Below are 27,106 nucleotides of genomic sequence, written 5' to 3' on the forward strand. Positions count from 1 at the left end.
CACCATCCAGCCCAGTTAACAACCTCCCCTCTGCCCCGCCAAGGCAGTCTGGGCCACCCTGGTGTGGCACAGTCAGTCCCTCTGGAGGACAAACAGCACGTGCTGGGCCACACTGAGCAGGAGACCAGAGCCCACGAGAAACGGGGTCTTGTGGCCCGAGCCGCCTACCCCGAGAGAGGGAAGGCTGTCGGACAGCGAGGTGTTGACCGGCCCCTTAGTGGTATTGGCTGCCTCCGCCACCGGGGCCCTCGGGGCCAACAGCTTGGAGAGGAGGCTGCTGAACCTGCTCACTGTGGTGGCCGCCGGCTCTGGGGATGAGCCGGGACTGGAAGCCGTGAGGTTCAGCTCGTCAGGGTCCACACAGAAGCCTTCGGAGGAGCGCCCGAAGGCCACCTGGCGGAGGTCGAGGCCAGCCACCGAGCCCGGAGAGGCGCAGGGCACGTCAGCGGTGCGCCCAAAGCTCTCCATCCAGTCCCGCAGCCACTCCAGACGGCAGTCGCAGCGCCACGGGTTGCGGAAGAGGAAGAGGCGGCCCAGGAAGAAGCCGGGCTGGAAGGCAGCCCAGGCAAGCACAGTGAGGTGATTGCCGTTGAGATGCAGGGCCAGGAGGCCCGAGAGGTTCTGGAAGGCGCCCTCCTCCACGAAGGCGATGTGGTTGCGGTCCAGGTAGAGCAGCTCGAGCTCGGCCAGCTCGGCAAACCAGGCGCGCACCACGCGGCCCAGCGCATTGCCGCCCAGGTTGAGCGTGCGCAGGCGGCGGAGGCCGAGGAAGGCATCGGCCGGCAGCGCGGCCAGCAGGTTGTCGTTGAGCAGCAGGTGTTCCAGGGCGCTGCAGTCGCGGAAGGCGCCGCCGTGCACGGCGCGCACGCGGTTGCCCTGCAGGCTGAGCGAGCGCAGGCGGCGCAGGCCCAGCAGCGAGCTGGAGGCCACGGCCTCGATGCGGCTGCGCTCCAGGTGCGCATGCGTCAGGTTGGCCAGGCCGCGCAGCGCGCCGGGCACGCGGCGGAACAGGTTGTCGAAGGCGGCGAGCTCGCGCAGAGCGGGCAGCTCGGCCAGAAGGCGCTCGGGCACGCTGAAGAGGCGGCAGACTGTCAGGTCGAGGCGACGCAGGCGGCCGAGAGCGGTGAAGGTGCGCGCGTGCAGGTAGCGCAGGTCGCCGTTGTGCGCCAGGCTCAGCTCGGCCAGGCGCGGCAGGCCCTTGAAGGCGCCGGGCGTGATGAAGGACAGGTTGTTGTGGCGCAGCGACAGGCGGCGCAGCGACGGCAGCGTGCCAAAGGCCCGCTCGCCCAGGAAGCGCAGGCCGTTGCGGTCCAGGTCGATGGAGGCCGCCTCGCACGGGAACTCGGCCGGCACCCTCAGGAGGCCCGCGCGGTCGCAGCGCACGGAGCAGCGGCGCTCCACGCTGCTGCAGACGCAGGCGGCCGGGCAGGCGTTCACGCAGGTGTCCTCGGCAGCCCGGGTGCTGGGCAGGCCGAGGACCATCGCTAATGGGGACGGGGCGGGGAGGGAGGAGAAAAGACAGAAAAGGCAGCTGTCAGCCACAGGATCTCCCCAGGTTGGATCCTATCCCTCCGCGTGGCGGGATGCAGCCATCCACCAAGTTCTCAAACGTCCCGCGCGGCACTAGTTCCACCTTCCAGACCTTACTCAGGTTTTCCCACCCATCATGTCCTTTCCCTTGGCTTTCCAGTTCTGTTCATCAGCAAAACTCAACTGGAATCCGGCACCTGACCCCACCCTAACTACTCTTCTCCTGCCTGTATGATCGCTTGTGCTCTCCTAGAATAGGGCCCAGGAGGCTCGTTGTCTGCATGCATAGACGGACCTGAACAGCATCACTGTGATCTCTGCTCTAGTCTTGTGCTGCCCAGTCCCTAGCCCCTAGCCACACTTGGCTGTTGAACATTTGAAATGTGACTAGCCTGAACTGAGGTGTGCTCAAAGTGAAAAATACACACCAGATCCCAAAGACTTGGTAGCAAAAGAAGGTATTTTAAACATTTTTTTTCTTTTTGGCCTGGGAGACATGCAGGATCTCTGTTCCCTGACCAAGGACTGATCTGTGCTCCCTGCAACTGGAAGCACGGAGTCTTAACCACTAGACCACCAGAGAAGTCCAAAAAAAATTATTTTAACTATCTCATCAATTTTTATATTGGTTACATGTTAAAATGATATTTTAGATATATTGGCTTAGCTAATATATTAAAATCAATAGCAGTGGTTTCTTTTTACCTTTTTTATTGGCCTGCTTATAGAGAATTAATGGCAACCCACTGCAGTATTCTTGCCTGGAGAATCCCATGAGTGGAGGAGCCTGGTGGGTTACAGTCCACTGGATCGCAAGGAGTCGGACACGACTGAGCGACTTCACTTGCACTTTCTTTCACTTTCAGAGAATTTAAACATGTGTGGCTTGCATTATATTTCTATTGGTGCTGCTATAGTCCCTCCCACCATAAGAATTCAATTCCTGAAAACCCCTACTGAGTAAATTAAGCCTCATGAAGAAGGGAGAATTAGGGACTTCCCTGGTGTTTCTCATGATGTACTCTGCATATAAGTTAAATAAGCAGGGTGACAGTATACAGTCTTGACGAACTCCTTTTCCTATTTGGAACCAGTCTGTTGTTCCATGTCCAGTTCTAACTGCTGCTTCCTGACCTGCATATAGGTTTCTCAAGAGGCAGGTCAGGTGGTCTGGTATTCCCATCTCTTTCAGAATTTTCCACAGTTTATTATAACCCACACAGTCAAAGGCTTTGGCATAGTCAATAAAGCAGATGTTTTTCTGGAACTCTCTTGCTTTTTCCATGATCCAGCGGATGTTGGCAATTTGATCTCTGGTTCCTCTGCCTTTTCTAAAACCAGCTTGAACATCAGGAAGTTCACGGTTCATGTACTGTTGAAGCCTGGCTTTGAGAATTTTGAGCATTACTTTACTAGCATGTGAGATGAGTGCAACTGTGCATCATGAGAAACGCTGGGCTGGAAGAAGCACAAGCTGGAATCAAGATTTCCGGGAGAAATATCAATAACCTCAGCTATGCAGATGACACCACCCTTATGGCAGAAAGTGAAGAGGAACTCAAAAGCCTCTTGATGAAAGTGAAAGAGGAGAGTGAAAAAGTTGGCTTAAAGCTCAACATTCAGAAAACGAAGATCATGGCATCTGGTGCCATCACTTCATGGGAAATAGATGGGGAAACAGTGGAAACAGTGTCAGACTTTATTTTTGGGGGCTCCAAAATCACTGCAGATGGTGACTGCAGCCATGAAATTAAAAGACACTTACTCCTTGGAAGAAAAGTTATGACCAACCTAGATACCATATTGAAAAGCAGAGACCTTACTTGGCCAACAAAGCTCCATCTAGTCAAGGCTATGGTTTTTCCAGTGGTCATGTATGGATGTGAGAGTTGGACTGTGAAGAAAGCTGAGTGCTGAAGAATTGATGCTTTTGAACTGTGGTGTTGGAGAAGACTCTTGAGAATCCCTTGGACTGCAAGGAGATCCAACCAGTCCATTCTAAAGGAGATCAGCCCTGGGTGTTCTTTGGAAGGAATGATGCTAACACTGAAACTCCAGTACTTTGGCCACCTCATGCGAAGAGTTGACTCATTGGAAAAGACTCTGATGCTGGGAGGGATTGGGGGCAGGAGGAGAAGGGGACGACAGAAGATGAGATGGCTGGATGGCATCACCGACTCGATGGACATGGGTTTGAGTGAACTCCGGGAGTTGGTGATGGACAGGGAGGCCTGTGCTGTGATTCATGGGGTCGCAAAGAGTCGGACACAACTGAGCAACTGAACTGAACTGAACTGGTCTTCCTACTGCAGGGGGCATGGGTTTGATCCCTGTTGGGGGAACTAAGATCCCACATGTGATACGGCAAGGTCAAAAAATGGGGTGGACAATTAGGGACTAGATTGGGAAAACCTATCAATCTTTTTCTCTAATGGTCACTATACGTAAGCCATAATGACAGCACACTAAATAAACTATCATCTCACACATCTCAAAAAGTACTTATGGACACTGTGTGGTTAACTTCCATTCACCAGCCTTTGTTCTCTAGAGCCTTTTTTGCACATTACAGGAAAGGACTGGTGCTTATAAATTAATTTTGTTCTGAGCATTTGAATGGAAGATCAGCTACAGACTTCCAAAGCCCTCCAGGTGGCTCGCCCCCTGCAGGAAAGCAGAGTGGCATGGCCTGCTTCCATGTGGTAGCCAGAAGTCCTAAGCCTCATCTTGAGTTCCAGCAGAAAAGGCAGCATGGAGGATGCACAAGTTTTATTCTCTGGACAGGACCAGCTGGCAAGTGGGCTCTGCTCCACCTGAAATTCTTGCAAGAGGAACAAAGGTACCCAGATGTAAAACCTGACCACTGTTATTCAGAATTTCTACCTGTCCTCAGCAGCATTCCCCAATTCCTAGCAAACACCCTGACTTACCACGCAGTCTCTGCCACTGTGTACACATTACCCTGCTTTGCCTAACCAAGCCTTTGTGGGAACCTGAAGGTGTGGCCACAGAAGGAGTGTGTTGATATGCTTGCTGCTGCCTCTGTAGCTTTGCTCAGCTTCCAGCTGTCTTTTCAGTACATCTGTTATGGACACTCATGTTTTTCTCAGCTGCCAGGAAGGGGATTCAGCCCTGTGAGACTTGGCTAGAGAACACTCAGCCCTTTGAGCAGCCCTTGAGTTGTACCCTGTAGCTAGTTCAACATTCTAATGTTCCAGAGACTTCGCTTTCCCTTCTCCCAAAGAAGTGTGAACTAGACACCAAGGTTCCAGCAAGGTTCTTGGACCCTGTGCTGGACTTGGCTGTAAATAGGGCAGCAGCTGGGCGGGACAGACACCCTGTTAGAGAGACAGGGCCAAGAATACAACCTTAACTCCAGGCATTGGCTGGACAGAGGCCGAACCTTTTTCTATTAACTCTTCCAACTGGGTCAAGCAGAGGCATCAGGTTTCCTTACAAAGAGTCCTTCATTCTACTCTCTTCTCCTTTCTAATTAAGGGAAGTGCACTCTCAACAATATGACTCATGTTTCTACTCCACAATAGATAATATTGTTCCAAGCGCACTGTATGGCTCAGTAAATATTTGCAGAATTAAATGGAATTGATGCCTTCCTCTGTAACAATTCCTGCTTGGGAATGTCATTTATTTTTAAAACTTTGTCAAAGAATTCATTGGATTATGACAGGATATATTCCATTTGTTTGTATAACACAAGAGATCAAATTTTTGGCTGTTTCGCTGCCAGTTTTTTTTTTTTTAATACATGCAAAAGGTGGAGGTGAAACATTTTATTATATATCCTTTTTACCTTGTATATTTTGAGCCATATGAATGTATTACCTATTTCACAAAATAAAAAAAATTTTTTTAACTTTAAACACTCAAGATGTTGTCACTATTAAAGACCTGTTTTCAACCTCTGAAACTTTGATAGCCATTATGAACAATAACTGATTTACTGGATTATTTAGTGAAGTTTAAACTGAATCAAGTAAATTCTTAGAACCGACAACCAAACTCCAGTATGGGTTAACCAACATGAAGGCTAAGTGTATTCCTAGTGATCCAGAAAACAGGGCACCAAAACAAAACTTTATAAAATAGTAACATAGGGACTTCTGATGGTCCAATGGTAAAGACCCTATGCTTCCACTACTGGGGGCTTGGGTTTGATCCCTGGTTAGGGAACTAAGATCCCCGTATGATGCACAGTGCAGCCAATAAATTAATTATTAAAAATAATAGCCGATGCAGGAGACGTGGGTTCTGTCCCTGGGTTGGGAAGATCCCTGGAGGAGGAAATGGCACCTGATCCAGTTTTCTTGCCTGGAGAATCCCATGGACAGAGGAGCCTGGCAGCCCACAGGCCATGGGGTATCAAAAGAATCCGAAACAACTTAGCAACTAAACAACAACAACAAAAATAGTAACATAGTTGGGCAAATTCTGCTTGCAATAATGGCAGGGTAGGCAATGGCACCCCACTCCAGGACTCTTGCCTGGAAAATCCCATGGACGGAAGAGCCTGGTAGGCTGCAGTCCATGGGGTCGCTAAGAGTCAGACACGACTGAGCGACTTCACTTTCACTTTTCACTTTCATGCACTGGAGAAGGAAATGGCAACCCACTCCAGTGTTCTTGCCTGGAGAATCCCAGGGATGGGGGAGTCTGGTGTGCTGCCGTCTCAGGGGTCGCATAGAGTCGGACACGACTGAAGTGACTTAGCAGCAGCAGCAGCAGCAGCTTGTATCAGACTGACATTCCTACTGATGGCTAGTGTCAACTCTGGAAAAACATTTTTAAGAAATCATTTGAAATGGAAATCAACTATACTTGAATGGAAAAAGAAAAATCATTTGAAGGCACTTTTGGAAACAAACTTAAACAGGTGGCCAGAGGAGATAGGACCCTTAAATGAAGAGAAGCAAACTGGGTGAGAGGCACATCTAACTGGCTTTTCCTCTCAGGGCATTTTCAAGTCCACCCTGCACATGGGCATGCATGCTAAGTCACTTCAGTCGTGTCCAACTCTTTGTGACATTATGGAAAACCCACCAGGCTCCTCTGTCCATGGATTCTCCAGGCAAGAATATCAAAGTGGGTTGCCATGCCCTCCTCCAGGGGATCTTCCTAACCCAGGGATCGAACCCTCACCTCTTATGTCTCCTGCATTCGCAGGCAGGTTCTTTACCACTAGCGCCACTTGGTAAGTCTACTTGCTTGGCAGTAGAGCTCAAGCAGAAAGCAAGAGTCTTACTGGGCTGAGAAATTAAGAGGTCAGAGTGTATAGCAGCAGCAGTGGCCTGAGGAGGGAAACCATGAGAACGAGGGAGCTACAAAAGAGGTGCCAGAAAATTGGCACACAGACTCTCCTCACTTAGATCCTTGTTTGAGTCCTCAAGTGTGTGTGGGGGGGGAGATGACTCCAAGGAGCCAAGAATGGAAGGCCAAAAGCATTAAACAGAGATTTCAGCAATTTCCCAGTAATGGGAAACAGATTAAGAGTTCAAAGTCCACCAAGTTAGAAGGGCTTATAAAATACTTCCAGCTTTCCATTGAAACCCCAAAGGGTCACACCTTAGGAATAAAGACCATTTCCCAGGGCAAAGGGTAAAACTAAACTAGGCCTTCCCTAACAAAGACTGCAACCAAGCTTCCCATGGATCAAGGGGATCTGCCGGTAATTTAACCAAATGCCAGAAGAAAATTCAGCACGCTTCAAAGGAAGATAAGAGAATGTTGAGTTTCTGTAACTACTATCTACAATATCTGCTATACATGAAATACTACTAGATATGTGAAGAAGTTCCTCTGTCCAAAATGGACAAATCTAGTAGTAGTTGATGTATAGCAGATATTGTAGATAGTAGTTATAGAAACTAGATTCTCAGAAGCCTGGCAGGCCACAGTCCACGGGGTTGCAAAAGAGACGGACAAGACATACCGACTAAACAAGATTGTTAAAACAAGATGTGAAGAAGCAGCAAAACATGACATTTCTCAAGAGAAAAAAATACAGTCAACAGCAGCAGACACAGTGACAGCCCAGACATTGAAATTACAAAACAAGGATTTATTATAAATGTTAAGGAATTTATAGGAAAAGATGGGTATAGTGGATGAAGACATGAGGAATGTGAATTTTAGAAGAGGTATGAATCAATTATATATGTATTTTAAAAAGAGGTATGGAAACTATGAAAATGAACTTAATAGAAATCTTAGTACTGAAATAATTCCATATCTAAAAAATTTTTTAAATCATTGAATAAGAAAAACAGCAGACTAGACACAGAATATTCATGAATTTGAAAGAAGTCAAAATAAATTACCCAAAATGAAGCTCAGAGACCAAAAAAAAAAAAAAGATTGGAAAAAATATCCAGCCTCGATGCTCGATGACCTGTGGGACAATATCAAGCAATTAGACTAACGTGCATGTATTTGGATTCCCAGAGGAGAAAAGAGAATATGGCAGAAAAATAATTGAAGATAGTTTCCAAAATTGGGTTAAAAACACAAAGCTCGGCAAACTCCCAACTAATATCACACACACAAACACATTTATCTAGGCACATCACAGTCAAACTGCTGAAAACCAAAGTAGAAAATTCTTCAAAGCATCCAGAGAAAAAAGACACATTACATAGAGAAACATCAATTTAAAAATGATGCCTGGCTAATTAGCAACAAAGGAGCCATAATACAATAACATGATATCCTTTTTTTCATAAACCAGGAATGAAATGCATCTTAATTAAGTTATTCAACAATTTCAAAGTTTGCATTTAGAACCATTCACAGAGTTCTTTTTAAGCTATTAATTTCACACAAGGCAATGAAGACGTGTCTAGACAAATGTTCCTTAAAGGAAGTATCTTAAAACCTTTTCTGAAATGGCTATATATACTCTTGTGCCCAAACATAAAATATATTTTAAACTGCTGAAAGAAACGCAAAATCTGGCAACCTAGAATTCTATATCCAATAGAAATATCTTCAAAAATGAAGTAAAATAGATGCTTTCAGGTTAACAAAATCTGAGAAAATGCATCTCCAGCAGAGCTTCTGCAGAGCAAGAAATGAAGACATTCTTTAGCTTGAGGGAAAATGACACTAGATGAAAGTGAGATCCACAGGAAGGAATGAAGAGCCATGGAAATGGCAAATATGCCACTAAATATGAAAGACTACTCTCCTCTCACCTTAATTGCTTAACAGACAAGTGACTGTTGAAAACAAAACAACAATGTAATAATATGTAATGAAATATAAAATGAAACATTTACATATGTTTCATATGTAAATGAAAAATCCAACCATAGCATAAAGAATGAGAAGGGAAGTACACTAAATTGTACTCTCCGAAGGATCTTATGTTAGACATGAAACTGTATAAGATTTATTCAAAGTAGACCATGATACAGACATGATGTAAGGGACAGCACCACCAAAATACCTGCCTGGGCCACAGAAACCATGCTGCAAGCCCACCTGGGTGCTGACTGCCTCTTGACACTTTTAAAAATGGGCATTGCAACGGTGGTGTGGATTCCATCAATTAAATGGAGAATGGGGAAGCAAAGGTTTTCCCCAAAACCTTTAATGTGGGTTTTTGTTTGGGGTGGGTTTTTTCCCCAGCTCTGGAGTTTTACTTTTAAATCTTAAATGATATACTGCAGGCCTCAGGCATAACAGGCAATGAGCTGGTGAAGAACCAATGGAAAAGTGTCCCACAACTCCCATGTTAGCTCACAGGCATCTGAATATATGTCTGTGGCCCACAGAGAAAGCTGGAGAAGATAGCTAGGGGATGCTGTATCAGCTACTGCAGCCTTAAAGTTGGTATCTCTTTGGACTTTAAAATTGTTCCCATGTAGCTTATTTTATTTTTGTTTAATCAAATAGACAAGAGAGTTTTTCCATGCCAGGGGGAGATGGGGACAGTAGAGCATGATAAATCAAAGATGCATATTGCAGCTCCTAGAAAATAAAAAAGAATACTGACTCCTACCTCACAGCATACACAAAAACCCATTTTAGATGGACCATAGATCTCAATGTAAAAGCTAAAATTATAAAGCTTCTTGAAGATAACACAGGAGAATATCTTTGTGACCTCATCGTAGGTAAAGATTTATTAGGGGGAAAAAAGCATTAATCATAAAAGAAAAAAAGTAATAAATTAGAGACATCAAAATTTAAAACTTCTGCTCTTTGAAAGACACTGTCAAGAAAACAAAAAAACAAGCACAGACTGTGAGAAAAGATATTTAAGGTATATTTATATATATCCTTTGTATATATCTCATAAATGACCTGTATTCAGCATTTGTAAAGAACTCTCAAAACTCAATAAGAAAATAGGCAATAAATTATAATAATTTATTAAATAAATAATATTAAACTAAATAAATATAATTTTATAAATAAGATTAAATAATAAAATATAAGAAATAAATCACCCAATTAATAAGTGGGCAAAATATTAAAAGAAACACTACCAAAAAAAGATATACAGGAGACAAAGACATGAAAAGATGGTCAACATCATTAGTTGTTAGGGAAATGCAAGGTAAAATATTCACCTATTGCTCTCTCTTCCTTGGTGTGCTGCCTATAGAGGTGGCAGATAGCTCTTACTCAGCATCATGGCCACCTTCAGACCCCTCCTGAAGCCCAAGATCCCGAAAGGGGACCAAAAGGTTAATCCAGTACCAGTCAGAACAATGTGTCAAAATTAAGCAGAACTGGCGGAAACTGAGAGGCATTGACAACAGGGTGCACAGGAGATTCAAAGGCCAGATCTTGATGCCCAACATCAGTTACTAGAGCAACAGGAAAACAAGGCACATGCTGCCCAGCAGCTTCAGGAAGTACCTCATCCACAATGTCAAGGAGCTTGAAGTACTGCTGATGGACAAAAAATCTTACTGTGCTGAGACTGCTCACAGTGTCTCCTCCAGGAGCCTCAAGGCCATTGTGAAAAGAGCAGCCCAGCTGGCCATCAGAATCACCAATCCCAACACCAGCCTGCACAGTGAAGAAAATGAATAGACAGCTGGTGTGCACATTTTGTTTGTGCTAATAAAACCATAAAACTCAGAAAAAAAAAAAAATTACCTATTAGAATGACTAAAATTAGAAAGACTGACCATACAAAGTGTTGGAAAGCATATATAACTATATCTCTCTTATACTGCTGGTGGGAATGTTAAATGGTATAACCACATTGGAAACAATGTGGCAGTTTTTTTAAAAGTTAAACATATACCTGCTTTATGATCAGTTCATTCTACTTGTAGGAAAGTAAAAGCACATGTTCATACAAAAGGCTAGAGCATGAATGTTCACAGTGGCTTTATGCATAATAAACCAAAGGTGGAAACAATACAAACACCCATCAAAAGTTGAATAGGTAAATAAATTATGATATATGCATACAATGGAATACTACTCGGTCATTAAAAGGAATAGATTATTGATATATGCAACATGGATGATCCTCAAGATAATTCTGCTGAAAGAAGCCAGACAAAAATGAGTACATGCTATATGATTCCATTTATAAAAAATTTTAGAAACAACAAATTGGTATATAGTAACAGAAAGATTAGTGGTTGCCTGGGGATGTGTGGGAAGGCATGGAGGGGCAGAAGGGAAGGATTATAAAGGGGCATGAATTTGGGGGGTGATGGATATGGGATATATTCATTGTCTAAGTTGTGCTGATAGTTTCACAGATCAGATCAGTCACTCAGTCGTGTCCGACTCTTTGCGACCCCATGAATCGCAGCACGCCAGGCCTCCCTGTCCATCACCAACTCCCAGAGTTCACTGAGACTCACGTCCATCGAGTCAGTGATGCCATCCAGCCATCTCATCCTCTGTCGTCTCCTTCTCCTCCTGCCCCCAATCCCTCCCAGCATCAGAGTCTTTTCCAATGAGTCAACTCTTCGCATGAGGTGGCCTAAGTACTGGAGTTTCAGCTTTAGCATCAGTCCTTCCAAAGAAATCCCAGGGCTGATCTCCTTCAGAATGGACTGGTTGGATCTCCTTGCAGTCCAAGGGACTCTCAAGAGACTTCTCCAACACCACAGTTCAAAAGCATCAATTCTTTGGCGCTCAGCCTTCTTCACAGTCCAACTCTCACATCCATACATGACCACAGGGAAAACCATAGCCTTGACTAGACGGACCTTTGTTGGCAAAGTAATGTCTCTGCTTTTGAATATGCTATCTAGGGTGGTCATAACTTTCCTTCCAAGGAGTAAGCGTCTTTTAATTTCATGGCTGCAGTCACCATCTGCAGTGATTTTGGAGCCCAGAAAAATAAAGTCTGCCACTGTTTCCACTGTTTCCCCATCTATTTCCCATGAAGTGGTGGGACTGGATGCCATGATCTTCGTTTTCTGAATGTTGAGCTTTAAGCCAACTTTTTCACTCTCCACTTTCACTTTCATCCAGAGGCTTTTTAGTTCCTCTTCATTTTCTGCCATAAGGGTGGTGTCATCTGCATATCTGAGGTTATTGATATTTCTCCCCGCAATCTTGATTCCAGTTTGTGTTTCTTCCAGTCCAGCGTTTCTCATGATGTACTCTGCATATAAGTTAAATAAACAAGGTGACAATATACAGCCTTGACGAACTCCTTTTCCTATTTGGAACCAGTCTATTGTTCCATGTCCAGTTCTAACTGTTGCTGCCTGACCTGCATACAAATTTCTCAAGAGGCAGATCAGGTGGTCTGGTATTCCCATCTCTTTCAGAATTTTCCACAGTTTATTGTGATCCACACAGTCAAAGGCTTTGGCATAGTCAATGAAGCAGAAATAGATGTTTTTCTGGAACTCTCTTGCTTTTTCTATGATCCAGCGGATGTTAGCAATTTGATCTCTGGTTCCTCTGCCTTTTCTAAAACCAGCTTGGACATCAGGAAGTTCACAGCTCACATATTGCTGAAGCCTGGCTTGGAGAATTAGGATATACCTTAAATATGTTTAATTTGTTATATATCAACTATACCTCAATAAAGCTATTTTTTTAAAAAGATACTGTTTGTATGTATGACTTGTATAGAGAATATAAAAACTACTCCTGTGAATGAAGAATGAGAAGACAAACTAAATAAAAATGAGTAAAAGACCAGAACACTTTACAAAAGAATTTATTAAGTAGCCATTAAGCACATGAAAAGGTGCTGTACATCATTAGCCATTAGGGAAGTGCAAATTAAAATTACAATCAGGTTCCCTACACACTCACTAGAATGGGTGACAACCCTAAATACTGGTAAGGATGTAGAGCAATGGGATTCTCTTACATCACTGATGAGAATGGAAAATATAATTCAATGACTTAGGAAAATTTTGACAGTATCTATTAAAGCTAAACATATGACTGTGTCCTAGGTATTCACCCAAGAGAAACGAAAAAGAAAAAATGTCCACATAAAGACTGTACAAGAAAGTTCATTGTGGCTTATTCATAATAGAACAAAACAGGAAATTACTCAACAGCAGAGAAATAAATTACAACATAGTCATTCAGTGGAATACGACTCAGCAATAAAAAGGAACAAACTACTGACACAACAAAAACATGGTGAGCAAAAGAGGGCTGAAATAATGCATTCGACACGATTACACATACATGCAGTCCCAGAACAGACCTACCTGAAGTGGTTCTAGGAGCTCAACAGCACATGGCCTGCAGATGTATTCTACCCCCAAAGACAGCTGATATGCACAGGACACAGTGTGGGAAGTATGGCACCGTATGTTGTCCAGGTGATATAAACACATCTACTACTTTTCAAATTAATAATAGTTTATGGGTTTCTTTTGCTCTTCCAACAACCAACTTTTAATAAGTATTTGCTCAGGGTAAAGTAATGCTCAAAATTCTCCAAGCAGGGTTCAGCAATATGTGAACCATGAACTTCCAGATGTTCAAGCTGGTTTTAGAAAAGGCAGAGGAACCAGAGATCAAATTGTCAACATCCTCTGGATCATGGAAAAAGTAAGAGAGTTCCAGAAAAACATCTATTTCTGCTTTATTGACTATGCCAAAGCCTTTGACTGTGTGGATCACAATAAACTGTGGAAAATTCTGAAAGAGTTGGGAATACCAGACCACCTGACCTGCCTCTTGAGAAACCTATATGCAGGTCAGGAAACAACAGTTAGAACTGGACATGGAACAATAGACTGGTTCCAAATAGGAAAAGGAGTGCATCAAAGCTGTATATTGTCACCCTGCTTATTTAACTTATATGCAGAGTACATCATGAGAAACGCTGGGCTGGAAGAAGCACAAGCTGGAATCAAGGTTGCAGGGAGAATTATCAATAACCTCAGATATGCAGATGACACCACCCTTATGGCAGAAAATGAAGAGGAACTAAAAAGCCTCTGGATGAAAGTGAAAGAGGAGAGTGAAAAAGTTGGCTTTAAAGCTCAACATTCAGAAAACTAAGATCATGGTATCTGGTTCCATCCCTTCATGGGAAATAGATGGGGAAACAGTGGAAACAGTGTCAGACTTTATCTTGGGGTGCTCCAAAATCACTGCAGATGGTGACTGCAGCCATGAAATTAAAAGATGCTTACTCCTTGGAAGGAAAGTTATGACCAACCTAGATAGCATATTCAAAAGCAGAGACATTACTTTGCCAACAAAGGTCTGTCTAGTCAAGGCTATGGTTTTCCCTGTGGTCATGTATGGATGTGAGAGTTGAACTATGAAGAAGGCTGAGCACCAAAGAATTGATGCTTTTGAACTGTGGTGTTGGAGAAGACTCTTGAGAGTCCCTTGGACTGCAAGGAGATCCAACCAGTCCATTCTAAAGGAGATCAGTCCTGGGTGTTCATTGGAAGGACTGATGCTAAAGCTGAAACTCCAGTACTTTGGCCACCTCATGCGAAGAGTTGACTCATTGGAAAAGACTCTGATGCTGGGAGGGATTGGGGGCAGGAGGAGAAGGGGACGACAGAGGATGAAATGGCTGGATGGCATCACTGACTTGATGGACATGAGTTTGAGTGAACTCTGGGAGTTGGTGATGGACAGGGAGGCCTGGCGTACTGCAATTCATGGGGTCGCAAAGAGTCGGACATGATTGAGAGACTGAACTGAACTGAAGCTTGCTATATCTTTTAATTTAATACGACAACCCTGCAAAGTAAGTATTATTCTCTTCTCACAAAAAAGGAAACTGAGGTCCAGGATAATTAAACAACACCAACCTTTGATTTCTGTCTTTTCCACTGTACTGTAGTATCCCTCACCCCCCACCCCTAACCTTTCTGAGCTTCCCTTTCTGTAACTGAACTGAAAAGCCTGCACTTCCTGACCCTGGAGGGCCCTTCTGGCTCTCATTTCCACAGCTGGACAACAGCTGTTGCCAAGCAACACATCTAAGAAAAAATACGCCACTTAGGGTCCTGTGTGTCTCTGTAGCCTTCTCCGAGTCACAGCTGTTTGGACTGCAGGTGAACATCTGACCTGCTGCTGCTAAGTCGCTTCAGTCATGTCCAACCATGTGCGACCCCAGAGACGGCAGCCCACCAGGTTCACCCGTCCCGGGATTCTCCAGGCAAGAACACTGGAGTGGGTTGCCATTTCCTTCTCCAATGCATGAAAGTGAAAAGGGAAAGTGAAGTCACTCAGTCGTGTCCGACTCTTAGCGACGCCATGGACTGCAGCCTACCAGGCTCCTCTGTCCATGGGATTTTCCAGGCAAGAGTACTGGAGTGGGGTGCGATCGCCTTCTCTGGAACATCTGACCTAGGTAGAGTTAATCAGAGCAAGAGCTAAAGACAAGCTGAGGAAACTAGTGTGCAGAGAACTAAACCGGCCCCGAGGATCCCAGAAAAGGAGATCAGGGAGACTGCAAAGCTCCTGGCCAGCCTTTAGAAAGCATAAGGCCCTGCTATAGCTATTTCTGAGACATTTCCCTGTTTCCATTTCAGAAACCTACTCAAACCATCTGTATGGACCAGTGCCCTTTTCTGGCTGGTCACCCACAACCTTCTAACTACTGTTAGTACATTTAGGGAACTGCCTATATTTTAAGTTCTGCCTCCTCAAGTAGAAACCAGAAACTGTCTTTTCTCAACTTCCCTTGCAGTTAGGCCCCAGGCATGTGATGTAGCTCTGCCAATCCCACACACCCAGCGAGGCTTGACTTCAGAACTTGGTGCCAGGCAGAAACTATTATCTGGCCAAGATGGTTCCCATGGTGGATTTCTGGCACCCGGCACCCAGCATGTGGTGGCCATTGGATCTTGCTGGAACTGCCCCCCTACCTGATTTAGACATTGCTTCCGGGGGTGGACCTCCAACCAGGAAGTCTGGGAACACCTAGCATCTCTGAATAAACCCCTTCTCATCTTCAATGACCTGGAGTGGGTTCTAAGGTTTGCAATGCCATTCCTGAGCAACATCCTAAGTGAGACAGGTTCCCTCAAGTACCATCGCCTTCTGGTTCCTCCCCCTCCCCCCCTCCCAGAACCTCTTGAATTCTTCACCTTGAAAGAGAAAAAACAACTCAAACTTGAGACCAGGCAGCGCCTGTCAACCAAAACGAAGCTCTGTGCCATTCATCACCAGGAAATATAGAAAATGGAATCAAAAATTGTTTATGCTATCCCTGATTTTTTTTGAAATTCAAATGAAAAGTGGTCTCTCCTGGAATCAGAAGTGATCATTCCAAAGACAAATCTCCTTGGCTGTCCAGAGCTGAGTTCCATGGGAATACCTTGGCCAAAAATACATTTGCCAAATTAAAATAAAGATCACAGTGTGTGAGAAGAGAAAGTCAAACACTGGCAGTTGCTTAGCAATTTATTTTCCCCCATTGGAATTTTAGGGAAGGATCCATGTGGAAATCTGAAAAGTCTTCAGTGCTTTTATTCCCAGCCTGAGGTAAGGAGGGGAAGATGAGAAATTCAGCAGAACCAGCCTTGGCTCAGCCTGCCTCTGTCATAGCTCCCGTATTCCCGTGTGGGGGTTTTCCAGAGCATTCAGTCTGGAAACACTCACCCTGAGGCAGCGGCCTGTCACTCTAGATGTCTCATAAACTCTGATGACGCTGCCTTTTTTGGTTTTTGTTTTATATCTCAGTTTCCTCACCTGTTAACAGGTTGACAATTGTGAGGAACAGATGACTGGTAATGCTTGAAATAGCTATGAAAGCACTGACGCCAACGGCAGGTGCCATGAGCTGCTGTTATCACAAGATTAAACCTCACCAAAGGATCAGTACTTCAAGGACCGGGTGAATATCTGCCCAAGGGTGGAATACAAAATACCAAGTATGAGAATATTGAAGTTGTTACTACAAGTTAGACTGCAAAGGAAGAATTTAGAATGGTTCGCTACCTGGGCTGCATATTAAAATCACCTACGGAGCTTTTAACCAACTCACCAGACCAATTACATCAGAATTTTCCAGAGTGGAACCAGGTATCAGTACTCTTAAAGCTCCACGGGGAATTCCAATATACAGCCCAAGTCAAAAACCAGGGGTCTAGGTGGACCAACTTTATAAAGATGGGATTTGCCTCTGAGGTATAAAGTGTCACAGGGTATAACATAAATTTGGGCTTCCCTGGTGGCTCAGATGGTAAAGAATCTACATACAATGCAGGAGACCCAGGTTCAATCCCTGGGACGGGAAAATCCCCTGGAGAAGGGAATGGCTACCCACCCCAGTATTCTTGCCTGGAGAATTCCATGGACAGAGGAGCCTGGCTGGCTACAGTTCATGGGGTCACAGAGTTGGACACAACTGAGTGACTTAACACTTTCACTCACTTTAAACATCAAAGTTACCATATGCCCCAGCAGTTTCACTCCTGGGTGAAAGTAGGTGTTCTAACAAATACTTGTACACAAATGTCCCACAATAGCCCAAAGATCGGAGAAGGCAATGGCACCCCACTCCAGTACTCTTGCCTGGAAAATCCCATGGGCAGAGGAGCCTGGTAGGCTGCAGTCCATGGGGTCGCTAAGAGTCGGACACGACTGAGCGACTTCACTTTCACTTTTCACTTTCATGCATTGGAGAAGGAAATGGCAACCCACTCCAGTGTTCTTGCCTGGAGAATCCCAGGGACGGGGGAGCCTGGTAGGAGGCCATCTATGGGGTCGCACAGAGTCGGACACGACTGAAGTGACTTAGCAGCAGCAGCCCAAAGATGGAAGCAACAAATGTTCATCAACAGGTAAATGGACAAACAAAACATAGTCTAGCCACAGGGTGGAATGTTAATCTGCCATAAAAAGGAATGAAGTACTGACCCATGCTACAATATGGCTGAACCTCAAAAATATTGTGCTAAGTGAAAGCAGCCAGACACACAGGCCACATATGATTTCACTTATATGAAGTATCCAGAATAGTAAATCTATGGAGAAAGAAAGTGGATTAGTGGTTGCCAGGGGCTTAGAGGAAGAAAAGAGTGAGGAGTGACTGCTAAATAAGTACTGGGTTCCCCTTCGGGATGTGATAATGTTTTGCAACTGGACAGAGAGGAGAGTTTCACACCATTGTGAATGTACTAACTGCCATCAAATTCTACACTTTCCACTTGTTAACAGTTCATCTTCTGTTACGTGAATTTTACTTCAAACAACAACAACAACAAAATGTTATAAGCTCTCCCTGAATTGGGGAAAACACCGGAAATGGGTCTCTGCCTCAGTGTTCTGGTCCAGCCCCCAAGCTGCAGGAGGGCGGCAATGGCCAAGCTCAGATGCCCACAAAATGATGTCTCTTTTTTAATTTTTTAGAATGATGTCTTAATGCAGACCAGCTGAAGGATTTCTCTGCAGGTCCTCGGCTTTTCAAGTATGTGCTTTGGCCCCTTGAGGTTTGCTAGGAAAACAGTTACTCATGGAGTTTCCAACCACAGAATGAGTTTGAAGTGTTTCTTCGTCCTCATTGTTTTCAAAGAACTTGTGTCTCATGAAACCAAAATAGCAAGGGAAAATATGGTCCGTTTTCTGATTTCAGCAAAATCTCTTCAGCCACTTTGGCTCTACAAGTCATTCCCCTCTCCTGGAAAATGCGATCCCAACTACTCCAGAGACCAAGCCCCAGTGCTGGATGTTCAGAACCAAATAGGCTGAGAGAAGCAGAAATGCAGTGAGGGGGACCATCCCACGGCCTCTCATCTCACGGGGACCCCATAACTTGCTTCTCACATCATGCAGAGATTGTGACAGAAAAGAAAGGATCAAGGATTCACACTGCAGCTTTGCCGGCCAGTGTGAATCATGGTGGGTGGATTGGTTGGTCTTCAGAGAGATGGTCTGCTGATGGCCTCACAGGCCCTGTGGATCTTGAGGTGGCGAGCTGTCCCATCTGAGGCAAACACTAGGCCTCAGAAAGTCCTCCAGGCCTAAAGATACTTGGCCCAAACTGGAAACAACTTAAATGCTCAACACTAGGGCAATGGATAAATAAACCAGTACACCCCAACAAGGGAAAATTACTTGGCAATCAAAAGGAAGGAGCTACTTCTCTATGTAATGACATCAAATCTCACACACATACTGCCCGGCTCTCCGCAGCACCTGGTCGATAACGAAGGATTTGTTCTCCTGGGGTGCAGCTGTTCTCTCTCTCTCTACATACCACCTTCCTTTTTTTAAGTCATGTTGATTCAGGTATAATTTACTTACAATAAAATGTCTCCATTTTAAGTGTATGTAGTTCAGCAAGTATGACAAACATAGACACCCGTGTAACCCCCACCCTAATCATGATTTAGAACATTCCTGCCTCCCAAAAAGTTTCCCCAGGCCCCTCTGACAGCAGTCCGCTTCCCATCCTCTGTTCCAGGTAACCACTGATATGGTTTTTGAAGTACAGCCTTGCCTGTTCTAGAATTTCGTGTAAACAAAATCAAATGGTTCTTTCAGTCAACATTACATTTGTGAAATTCAGCTCTGTTGTTCCAAATACCAGTTGACGATTCTTTGTTATTGCTCTGCAGTGTTCCATTGTATGAATGTACTGCCATTTGTATATTCAGTCACCTAGTGATGGACATTTGGATTGCTTCCAGTTTTCAACTCTTGTGACTAAAGCTGAGGTACGGACTCGGGTGCAAGTCTTTTTGTGGACATGTGTTTTCATTTCCTTTTTATATAGGAGTGGGATTGCCGGCCCATATGGTAAATTGTTGAGTTACCACCCAAGAAACTGCCTAACAGTTCTCCACAGTGGCTGAACCATTTTGCATTCCCACCAGCAGACTTTGAGAATCCCAGTTGCTCCACATCCCCACCAACACTTGCAACAGTCTTTTTGATTCCAGCCATCCTGGTGGGTATGAGGTGGCATCTCATTGTGGTTTGGGTTTGCATTTCCCCAATGACTACTGACATGAAGCATCTTTTCATACACTTATTAGCATTCTGTATATCTTCCTTGAAGAAATAGCTATTTAAAAATATTTGCCAATTTTTAAAAATTGGGTTGCCTTATTAACTGATTTGAAGAGTTTCATATATATGTGTGTGTATATATATACACACACATACACATATATGGACTTTCCTGGTGGCTCAGTTGGTAAAGAGTCCCCCTGCAATGCAGGAGACCCAGGTTTGATCCCTGGGTTGGGAAGATAGACTGAGAAGGAAATGGCAACCCACTCCAGTATTTTTGCTTGGAGAATTCTATGGACAGAGGAGCCTGGCTGGCTACTGTCTATGGGATGGCAAAGAGTCGGACATGACTTAGTGACTAAACCACTATATATATGTGTGTGTGTGTGTGTACACAAATGCAAAACTTTTATCAGATATTGTCATGATTCAAATCTTAGCAGCTTCACCCATTCAACAACCTAACCCTTATCAAGCACTCTGGAGACAGGAGGTAAATAAGACAGAAACCCTGGCCCTCATTAGACACTCATGGTTTAAAGCAAGCCTTTGGTGAAGACCCCTGTAAAGCAGGATAAGGAAGAGGTATATTGTGCTGCGGACAGCAGGAAGACCCTGCAAGGGTTGCCATGGGGTTGGGGGAGAGGAGAGGCCAGGAGACCTCATGTCCGGAGAATTTCTCTTTCCGTTTTGCTCCACATTTACCCTGCTATGAGCCACCTCTGATTCCACCATGACCTTGTTTTGTCAGGCTGATTCAGCCATTTTTCTCTAGCTGGGGAGGTGGAGTCCTATCCCTGCCTGCTTCTTCAGGAACATGTCATCTGTAATCCTGTGCCTTGTAGTCAGAGTAATATGGTCTGCGCTGCTGAGTGTGTTTTAAATGAAAGCGCCAGGGGATGTGGAAGACGGTCATTAATTTTAAGTGCGTCTATTGTTAGCAAATGATGTCACCGCTCAGCTCTCCAACTTGTCACAAGAAGTCTGGCTGTATTTCGGGTCTCTGCAGCAGGGACAGTTCCTGTTTGGCAGCATACCGGTTATGAATACTGTCTGCTTTCTGTGAGGAACAGGAGAGCTTTGGGTACAGATTGAAAATCATGTTGGCTCTTAGAAGCAAACATTCTGTCCCAGTGAGTCAATCAAATTTCATATCCTTTCTAGGTAGGAGAAATGGCAAGGAGCTGGCTGTTTGTAATTATATAAATGTCAACCTCTGTCCTTTGGAGTCTCCTCCAGCTAGGAAGTCATGTCCTATTTATCATACTGTTCCCTGTGCCTTGTTCCAATTTTTTTTTCTCATTTACTTATTGAGTCAGCCATTAAAGAATGTACATTTCTCAAGGACAAAGGCTATGCAATTATCTCTCTCATGATATCCCTAGAGTGTATTGAAGGTACAGTGTGTACCTGTTGATTCCTCGAATAGAGCAAGCTCTACTTTTTGAAAAGGTGGAATTAAAGAGTGAGAAAATTCTATTATTGAATTCTAGAATTATCTGGTAACATTTTCTCTGTCAGCACAGCAGAGGCCTATTACATGGGTCGTTATAACCTCAAATAATTACATTCACTCGAGGGTCAGGAAAACAGATCCTTTGTCTAAATCATTTGCTGCAGAACTTAACAAGGGATTTTTCCTTGGGCTATCTGGGTTAGGTTGGAACAGCCAGAGCTGTAGAGACGTGAGAAAAAATTGGGGCTGAGTCTTCTTGTTGTATTAAAATCCATGTAACAATAGAACCAAAAAAACTTAGAAAAAAAATTCTAAACATCCCTAATCACATAATTCTAACATGATATGTTTCATGTCATAGTCTTCCTTTAGGAAGATGATTTTCTTAAGGAACTGAGTTTTTTTTTTTTTTATAAACTAAATGAGCTTAAAATAATGGGATTAGAAAACCACTGTAGTTTTTTGGTGATTACACCAGTGAATTCATATCTGAAATTAGAATAAGAAAACCACCAAGAGGTTATTTCATATATTTGGCTCAGGAAACAACAATGAAAAAAAAAAAACCCACCTGCATTTTCCTCTCGTGCTCCATCCCCTCCCCCATGGTCACACATTCAGTGAAGCCTACTCAGAAGAATTGGTGCCCAGGTTCAGCTTTCATGGAAGCCACCTGAAGCCCATGGTTCTTAGGCAGAAGCCCTGCGGTTTCCACACATCTTCGAGCATCTTCTACAAGCTCCCCAACCCCTGCACCCACTGGCAGGTGTCTGCTAGGGGATGAAGGAGGGGGCCCTGGAACTCACCATGCAGCAGCAGGCTCAGCATCCCGCAGCTTTCCATGTGCCTGCTGGCTTAGAACCACCCAGCTGTGGAATCCCTACCTGAGGGGAGAGAACACAGGTCACCGGGTGCCCAGGAGGGGTCACTGGAGAACCAGGTCACTCAGGCCCCTCCCTATACCTCCACTTCCTCATGAATGCCCTGCCTCTCCCCCTTCTTCACCGCACACCTCTCTCCCCATCGTCCTGATGTTGCCTTAAGAGAAACCCGTAACAACAGCCAATCAGACATGCCCCCCCTACCCCGCCAAATTGACAGCTTGGATCTGTTTGGAAACCCTTCCGTCAAGCTAAAACCTGACAGCAACTCAGACGGACTCACTGACAACCCAGCAAGGAAAGGACAGAGAGGAAACCCAGTGTTCCCACATGGTCCCCAAATGTCGCTTACCATCCTAGGGGTCTGCTTGATCCCGCTCCTCCTCCGAGGTGCCCTTCGGCTCCCCCAGCCCATCCATCTCCCGAATCAAGCAGCCACAGATGTTAAAAATGATTCGACAGAGAAGTAAAGTGAGGGCAGGGAGGATGGTGAGCAGGGGGAGAGGAGAAATAGTTGCTGGTGCAGGTTTGAGTACCTATTTTTCTTTCTCCAGATTTAATGGCAGGGAAATCCTGTATCAGATGAGGATTAACAGAGATGAAAGAATGTGTCTGCCTTTCGAATCACCAAAGCCAGTGACAGATTTTGCTGACACACCAATCAGCTTTATTCCCAGGCCTTGGCTTCTCCATCTGCCTGGCCCCTTTCTCTCCTTAAACCCTCCACAGACCCCGCCTCCTGCCCTGACCCTAGCCCCAGCCTCAAGCAATGAACAGCCAGAAACTGGCTTCCCGCCACCCAAATAGCATTATCAGCATTTTCAACAAGGATGTGTCATAGAACTTGGAGATGTGGGGAAGGGGCAGAACAGCTTAAAATAATGATGTTTTCTTAAAATGAACGCTGCTGCTTTCCTTTCTCTGTTGAGAAGCTGATGGCAGATGATCCAACAACAGACTGCCGTGGGCCTATCACCAAGGCTAGAGTCCCAGCATTGAAGTCGAGGCGATGCTTGCCCTCCCCCACCCAAGGCAGCAGGTCTGTAGCCATTTTCAGAACCTGGCTGAGATTTCCCAAATCCACCAGAACTCAGAGCGTGGCCTCAGACCAGCAGAAGCATCTGGGAACTGGTTGGGAATGAGGAAGTCTCAGCACCCCCACCCCAGGCCCCTAGAGCCAGCATCTTTATTTTAACAAGATTCCTATGCATGGAGAAGACTCTTGAGAGACCTTTGGACACCAAGGAGATCAAACCAATCCATCCTAAAGGAAATCAACCCTGAATATTCATTGGAAGGACTGATGCTGAAGCTGAAGCTCCAATACCTTGGCCATCTGATGCGAAGAGCCGACTTGTTGGAAAAGACTGGTGCTGGGAAAGACTGAAGACAGGAGAAGGAGACAAAAGAGGATGAGATGGTTGGATGGCATCTTTGACTCAGTGGACCTGAGTTTGAGCAAGCTCTGGGAGTTGGTGACGGACAGGAAAGCCTGGCATGCTGCAGTCCATGGAGTCACAAAGAGTCAGACACGACTTAGCGACTGCCCACCAACAACTATGAGCCCTAAAGCGGAAAGCCCTGGTTCAGGGGAGTGGTGGAGGGGCTCTGCTCAACGTGATGACAGCGGTTTAGGTGTCCCTGCATTCTTCTGGCCCCATCAGATCCACCAGGCCTGACTGTAGGGTCTGATCCTCTGCTCAGCAAGTTCCTCTGCTCGCCAGGTATCCATGGCAACCTGCCACATCCTGGCTGTCCTGGCCTGGAACCAGGCAACAGAGACTGCTGTGCCCTGGGGAATTGTTGTTTTCTTTGGGTCTTGAAAGTCAAAATATGGCTGCACTTGTCATAACCTCTGCTAGGAAAGAAACTATACTGGAGGATCCCCTCCCCCCAAAAAAATGAAGTCCCTATTCCCAGGAGTGGGCCCTCCCTGCTCAGGTGGGAGCAGTGGGCAGCACTACCCTGGTGACCACTCATGCTGGGGGCATTCTTGCAGACTTCTTTCCAAACCTTGGCCCCAAGAAGCCTCTGCTCTGCCACCAGCAGGCCACAGGCTAAAACACAACCTTGAGACCAGACTGTTAACACCTAATGACCATGGGCTGCGCTTTCCAGGTCCACCTTGCCTTCAGTCTTCAGCAGGCTTGTGGGCCTGGGGTTCTGGGCCAAGGGTCTCCCTGAGGAAGACTGCCTCTGCCTGTGAAATCAGACATTCCTCCTGAGTGCAAAGTAAGGAGCAATGAGAAGCCTGTCAGGCGAGAGACGAAGGAGGGCCCATTCACCGCACCAGCTAGTCACACTGACCGACTGGGGAACAAGGAGCCTGGTCATCAAAGACTAGTTCCCAGGGGGTTAAAAAAAAAAAAAAAAAGGGCAAGAAGGGAGGGGGTGTCACAGGAAGTGCGATGGACTGCCGAGCCCCTGAGGAGAAACACCAGACTGGATCCTGTCTTCAGACAAGACAGCTCCCCGCCACACACACACACACACACACACACCGCCACTCGGAGGTGGGGGCTGCCTGCGCTGGCTCTCGGTCTTGATGCAGCTGGTGGCTGATGAGAGGGGCAGGAAAAGGGAGGAGGGGTGGGCTAAGTGAGCACGTGACATAGAGGCGCCCGGGATGCGGGGCTTTGCCTTTGCAGGTGGCCTTCTAGAAAAGCTTCCATCAGCAGTGGGGGCGGGGGAGAGCTCTAGCGTTTCTTTGTCATTCCTGCTGCATTGGTTTGGAAGCCGCCAGCAAGACTCAGCACGGGGCCGCTAATGAAAAGACAAAATTCGTCCACGGGTTCAGGGGTTCAGACTTCATCGGCCTCAAATGGGCATCCTCGGGGAGGAAGGGGGCGGTGCTGGATACTAAACCAGATTCTTTCCATTTCTCTGCTGCCGACTCCTGCTGGCCTGCGTGTACACACACAGACCGCAGGGAGACGAGACCATTGTGCAGGGTCAGCGCGCGCGGGCATGTTCAGCCTGGCACCGAGTGAAACAAAGCAAGGTGCCCCGTTGCATTTGATAGGAGGCGGGCGGATGAGGCAAACTCCCGGCCGAGCCCCGGAAGGAAGTCAGAGATCGCTTCCTTTCACGCTTTTAATGAGCCCGGACCCAACTGCAACATGAAATGGCGTTATGCTTAGTTCGGATCCCCCAAAGACAGATCCTGGGACAAGGATACAAATGAAAGTACTGGATTTGTGAAGCGACTGTGGAAGCCCCAGCAGGAGCCTGGGGAAGGTAGAAATCAATGGTGTTATCAAACAGACTGGCGCTGTGAGCCAGCAGAGCCTAATTCGCGGAGTCGAATGTGGAGCCTAATACACAAGCAAACGCTGCGAGACAAGACTGAGCACACGTCTCAGACCGATCTCCTCCGCAGGGCAGGGAGCTGGGGCACTTGTCCACCCACTCCCACCCTTGGTAGAGGGTGCTCCCAGAGGAGATGGGGAGCCACTTCTCTTCCAGCAGCCTCTGGCGAGCAGGCTAAATAATGGTGATGCACTGATTCCTAAAGAAAACGTCTTTCCAGGCTTTTATCTCTTGTAACAAATCAGGGGACTGGGGGAGTAATTAAGCTTCCCCGATTTGGTTGTTGGTTGTGTGTGCTCAGTCTTGTCCAACTCTGCGACCCCCACGGACTGTAGCCTACCAGGCTCCTCTGTCCATGGGATTTTCCAGGCAAGAATACTGGAGCAGGGACTTCCCTGGTGATCCAGTGGTTTAAGAATCCACCTGCCAATTCAGGGGACACAGGTTCGATCCCTGGTCTGGGAACTGAAAATCCCACATGCTGCAGAACAACTAAGCCCAAGTCCACAACTAGAGAAAAGCCCAAGTGCCACAACTAAGACCCAACCAGCTGTAAATAATTAAAAAAAAAAAAAAATACTGGAGTGGGTTGCCATTTCCTCCTCCGGGGCATCTTCCCAACCCAGGGATCAGACCAGCGTCTCCTGCATTGGCAGGCAGATTCTTGACTACTGAGCCACCTTGGAATCCCTTCCCCAATTTGTCATTGATAAAGAAATGCTGATTGGGACTTCTCTGGCAGTCCAGTGGTTAAGACTTTGCCTTCCAAAACTGGGGGTGCAGATTCAATCCTGGTCAGGAGCTAAGATCCCACATGCCTTGCAGCCAAAAATAACCATAAAACAGAAGCAATATTGTATCAAATTCAATAAAGACTTTTAAAATGGTCCACATTTTTAAAAAATCTTTAAATTAAAAAAAAGGAAAGAAGTGCTGATGACCAAGGAGGCATGGTACAGGGAGGGGTATCAGGACTTTTGCTCTATGCAGAGCTGCCCTGGGATAGGCTGTAAGGTCTCACCCTCCTCTGATGGGTGAGGCTGCCCCTCAGGGACTCCACAGCTGGTGGCCTCACCCTCCATTGTGCAGTGATACTTGGAGGTGAAGCCTCTTGTTCTGAGAACACAGATTCGCCTCCCACCTTTCTACATCATGGTCACAATTCACAGACATTCCGACCCTGGATGGCCGGTCCTCAAGGCCTTTGCTCCTTTCTTTCTGAACTTCTTCACCCGCTGAAACCCCAGCCTTCCCATAGGCTTAGCACAAGTCACTACCTCCTCTAAGAGATGAGACCCTCTTGGCACCCTCCCTCCTTGCCCACAGGGATCAGCCCTGACCTTTGTACTGTTTCAATGGTCCAGGGCTGTGGTGTGGTCCCACTGCCGTAACGTCTGACAGTTACCACCCTCAGACTGGGCAAGATGAAGGACCAGGAGTCAAGGTGCCAAGGACATGCGCACAAGATTCTGGGTAACTGGGACCTCAGGACTCCGTGCCCAACAGATTCTGAACCCGATTTTGT

General features: G+C 45.9%; 1 protein-coding gene and 1 pseudogene across 7 annotated transcripts; one reads left to right on the plus strand and one right to left on the minus strand.

Moving 5' to 3' along the window:
• Positions 1–26: 26 nt before the first annotated feature.
• On the minus strand, positions 27–25,485 carry NYX (nyctalopin). 7 transcript variants are annotated; one of them, XM_055564420.1, is made up of 3 exons: positions 22,625–25,485; positions 22,198–22,275; positions 27–1,484 (listed from the first exon to the last, which is right to left on the minus strand). In XM_055564420.1, exons 2-3 carry the CDS (start codon positions 22,232–22,234, stop codon positions 73–75), a joined length of 1,449 nt encoding a protein of 482 aa, XP_055420395.1. In that variant the 5' UTR covers positions 22,235–22,275; positions 22,625–25,485; the 3' UTR covers positions 27–72. The 7 variants fall into 7 exon arrangements, 2 of the variants coding, with proteins under 2 accessions (XP_055420395.1, XP_055420396.1); XR_008708341.1 differs by lacking the exon at positions 27–1,484 and adding an exon at positions 3,938–4,351; XR_008708342.1 differs by lacking the exon at positions 27–1,484 and adding an exon at positions 15,206–15,321.
• On the plus strand, positions 10,185–10,590 carry LOC129639329 (60S ribosomal protein L32-like; annotated as a pseudogene).
• Positions 25,486–27,106: the final 1,621 nt, after the last annotated feature.

This window comes from Bubalus kerabau, chromosome X, assembly GCF_029407905.1.
Source record: "Bubalus kerabau isolate K-KA32 ecotype Philippines breed swamp buffalo chromosome X, PCC_UOA_SB_1v2, whole genome shotgun sequence".
NCBI lineage: Eukaryota > Metazoa > Chordata > Mammalia > Artiodactyla > Bovidae > Bubalus > Bubalus kerabau.

Coding starts and splice junctions, on each gene's coding strand:
- NYX (XM_055564420.1), bottom strand. CDS start 22,234: ATGGAAAGCTGCGGGATGCTGAGCCTGCTGCTGCATG. Junction 1,485..22,197: donor GCTGAGCCTGCTGCTGCATG/GTGAGTTCCAGG, acceptor CGTCCCCATTAG/CGATGGTCCTCGGCCTGCCC.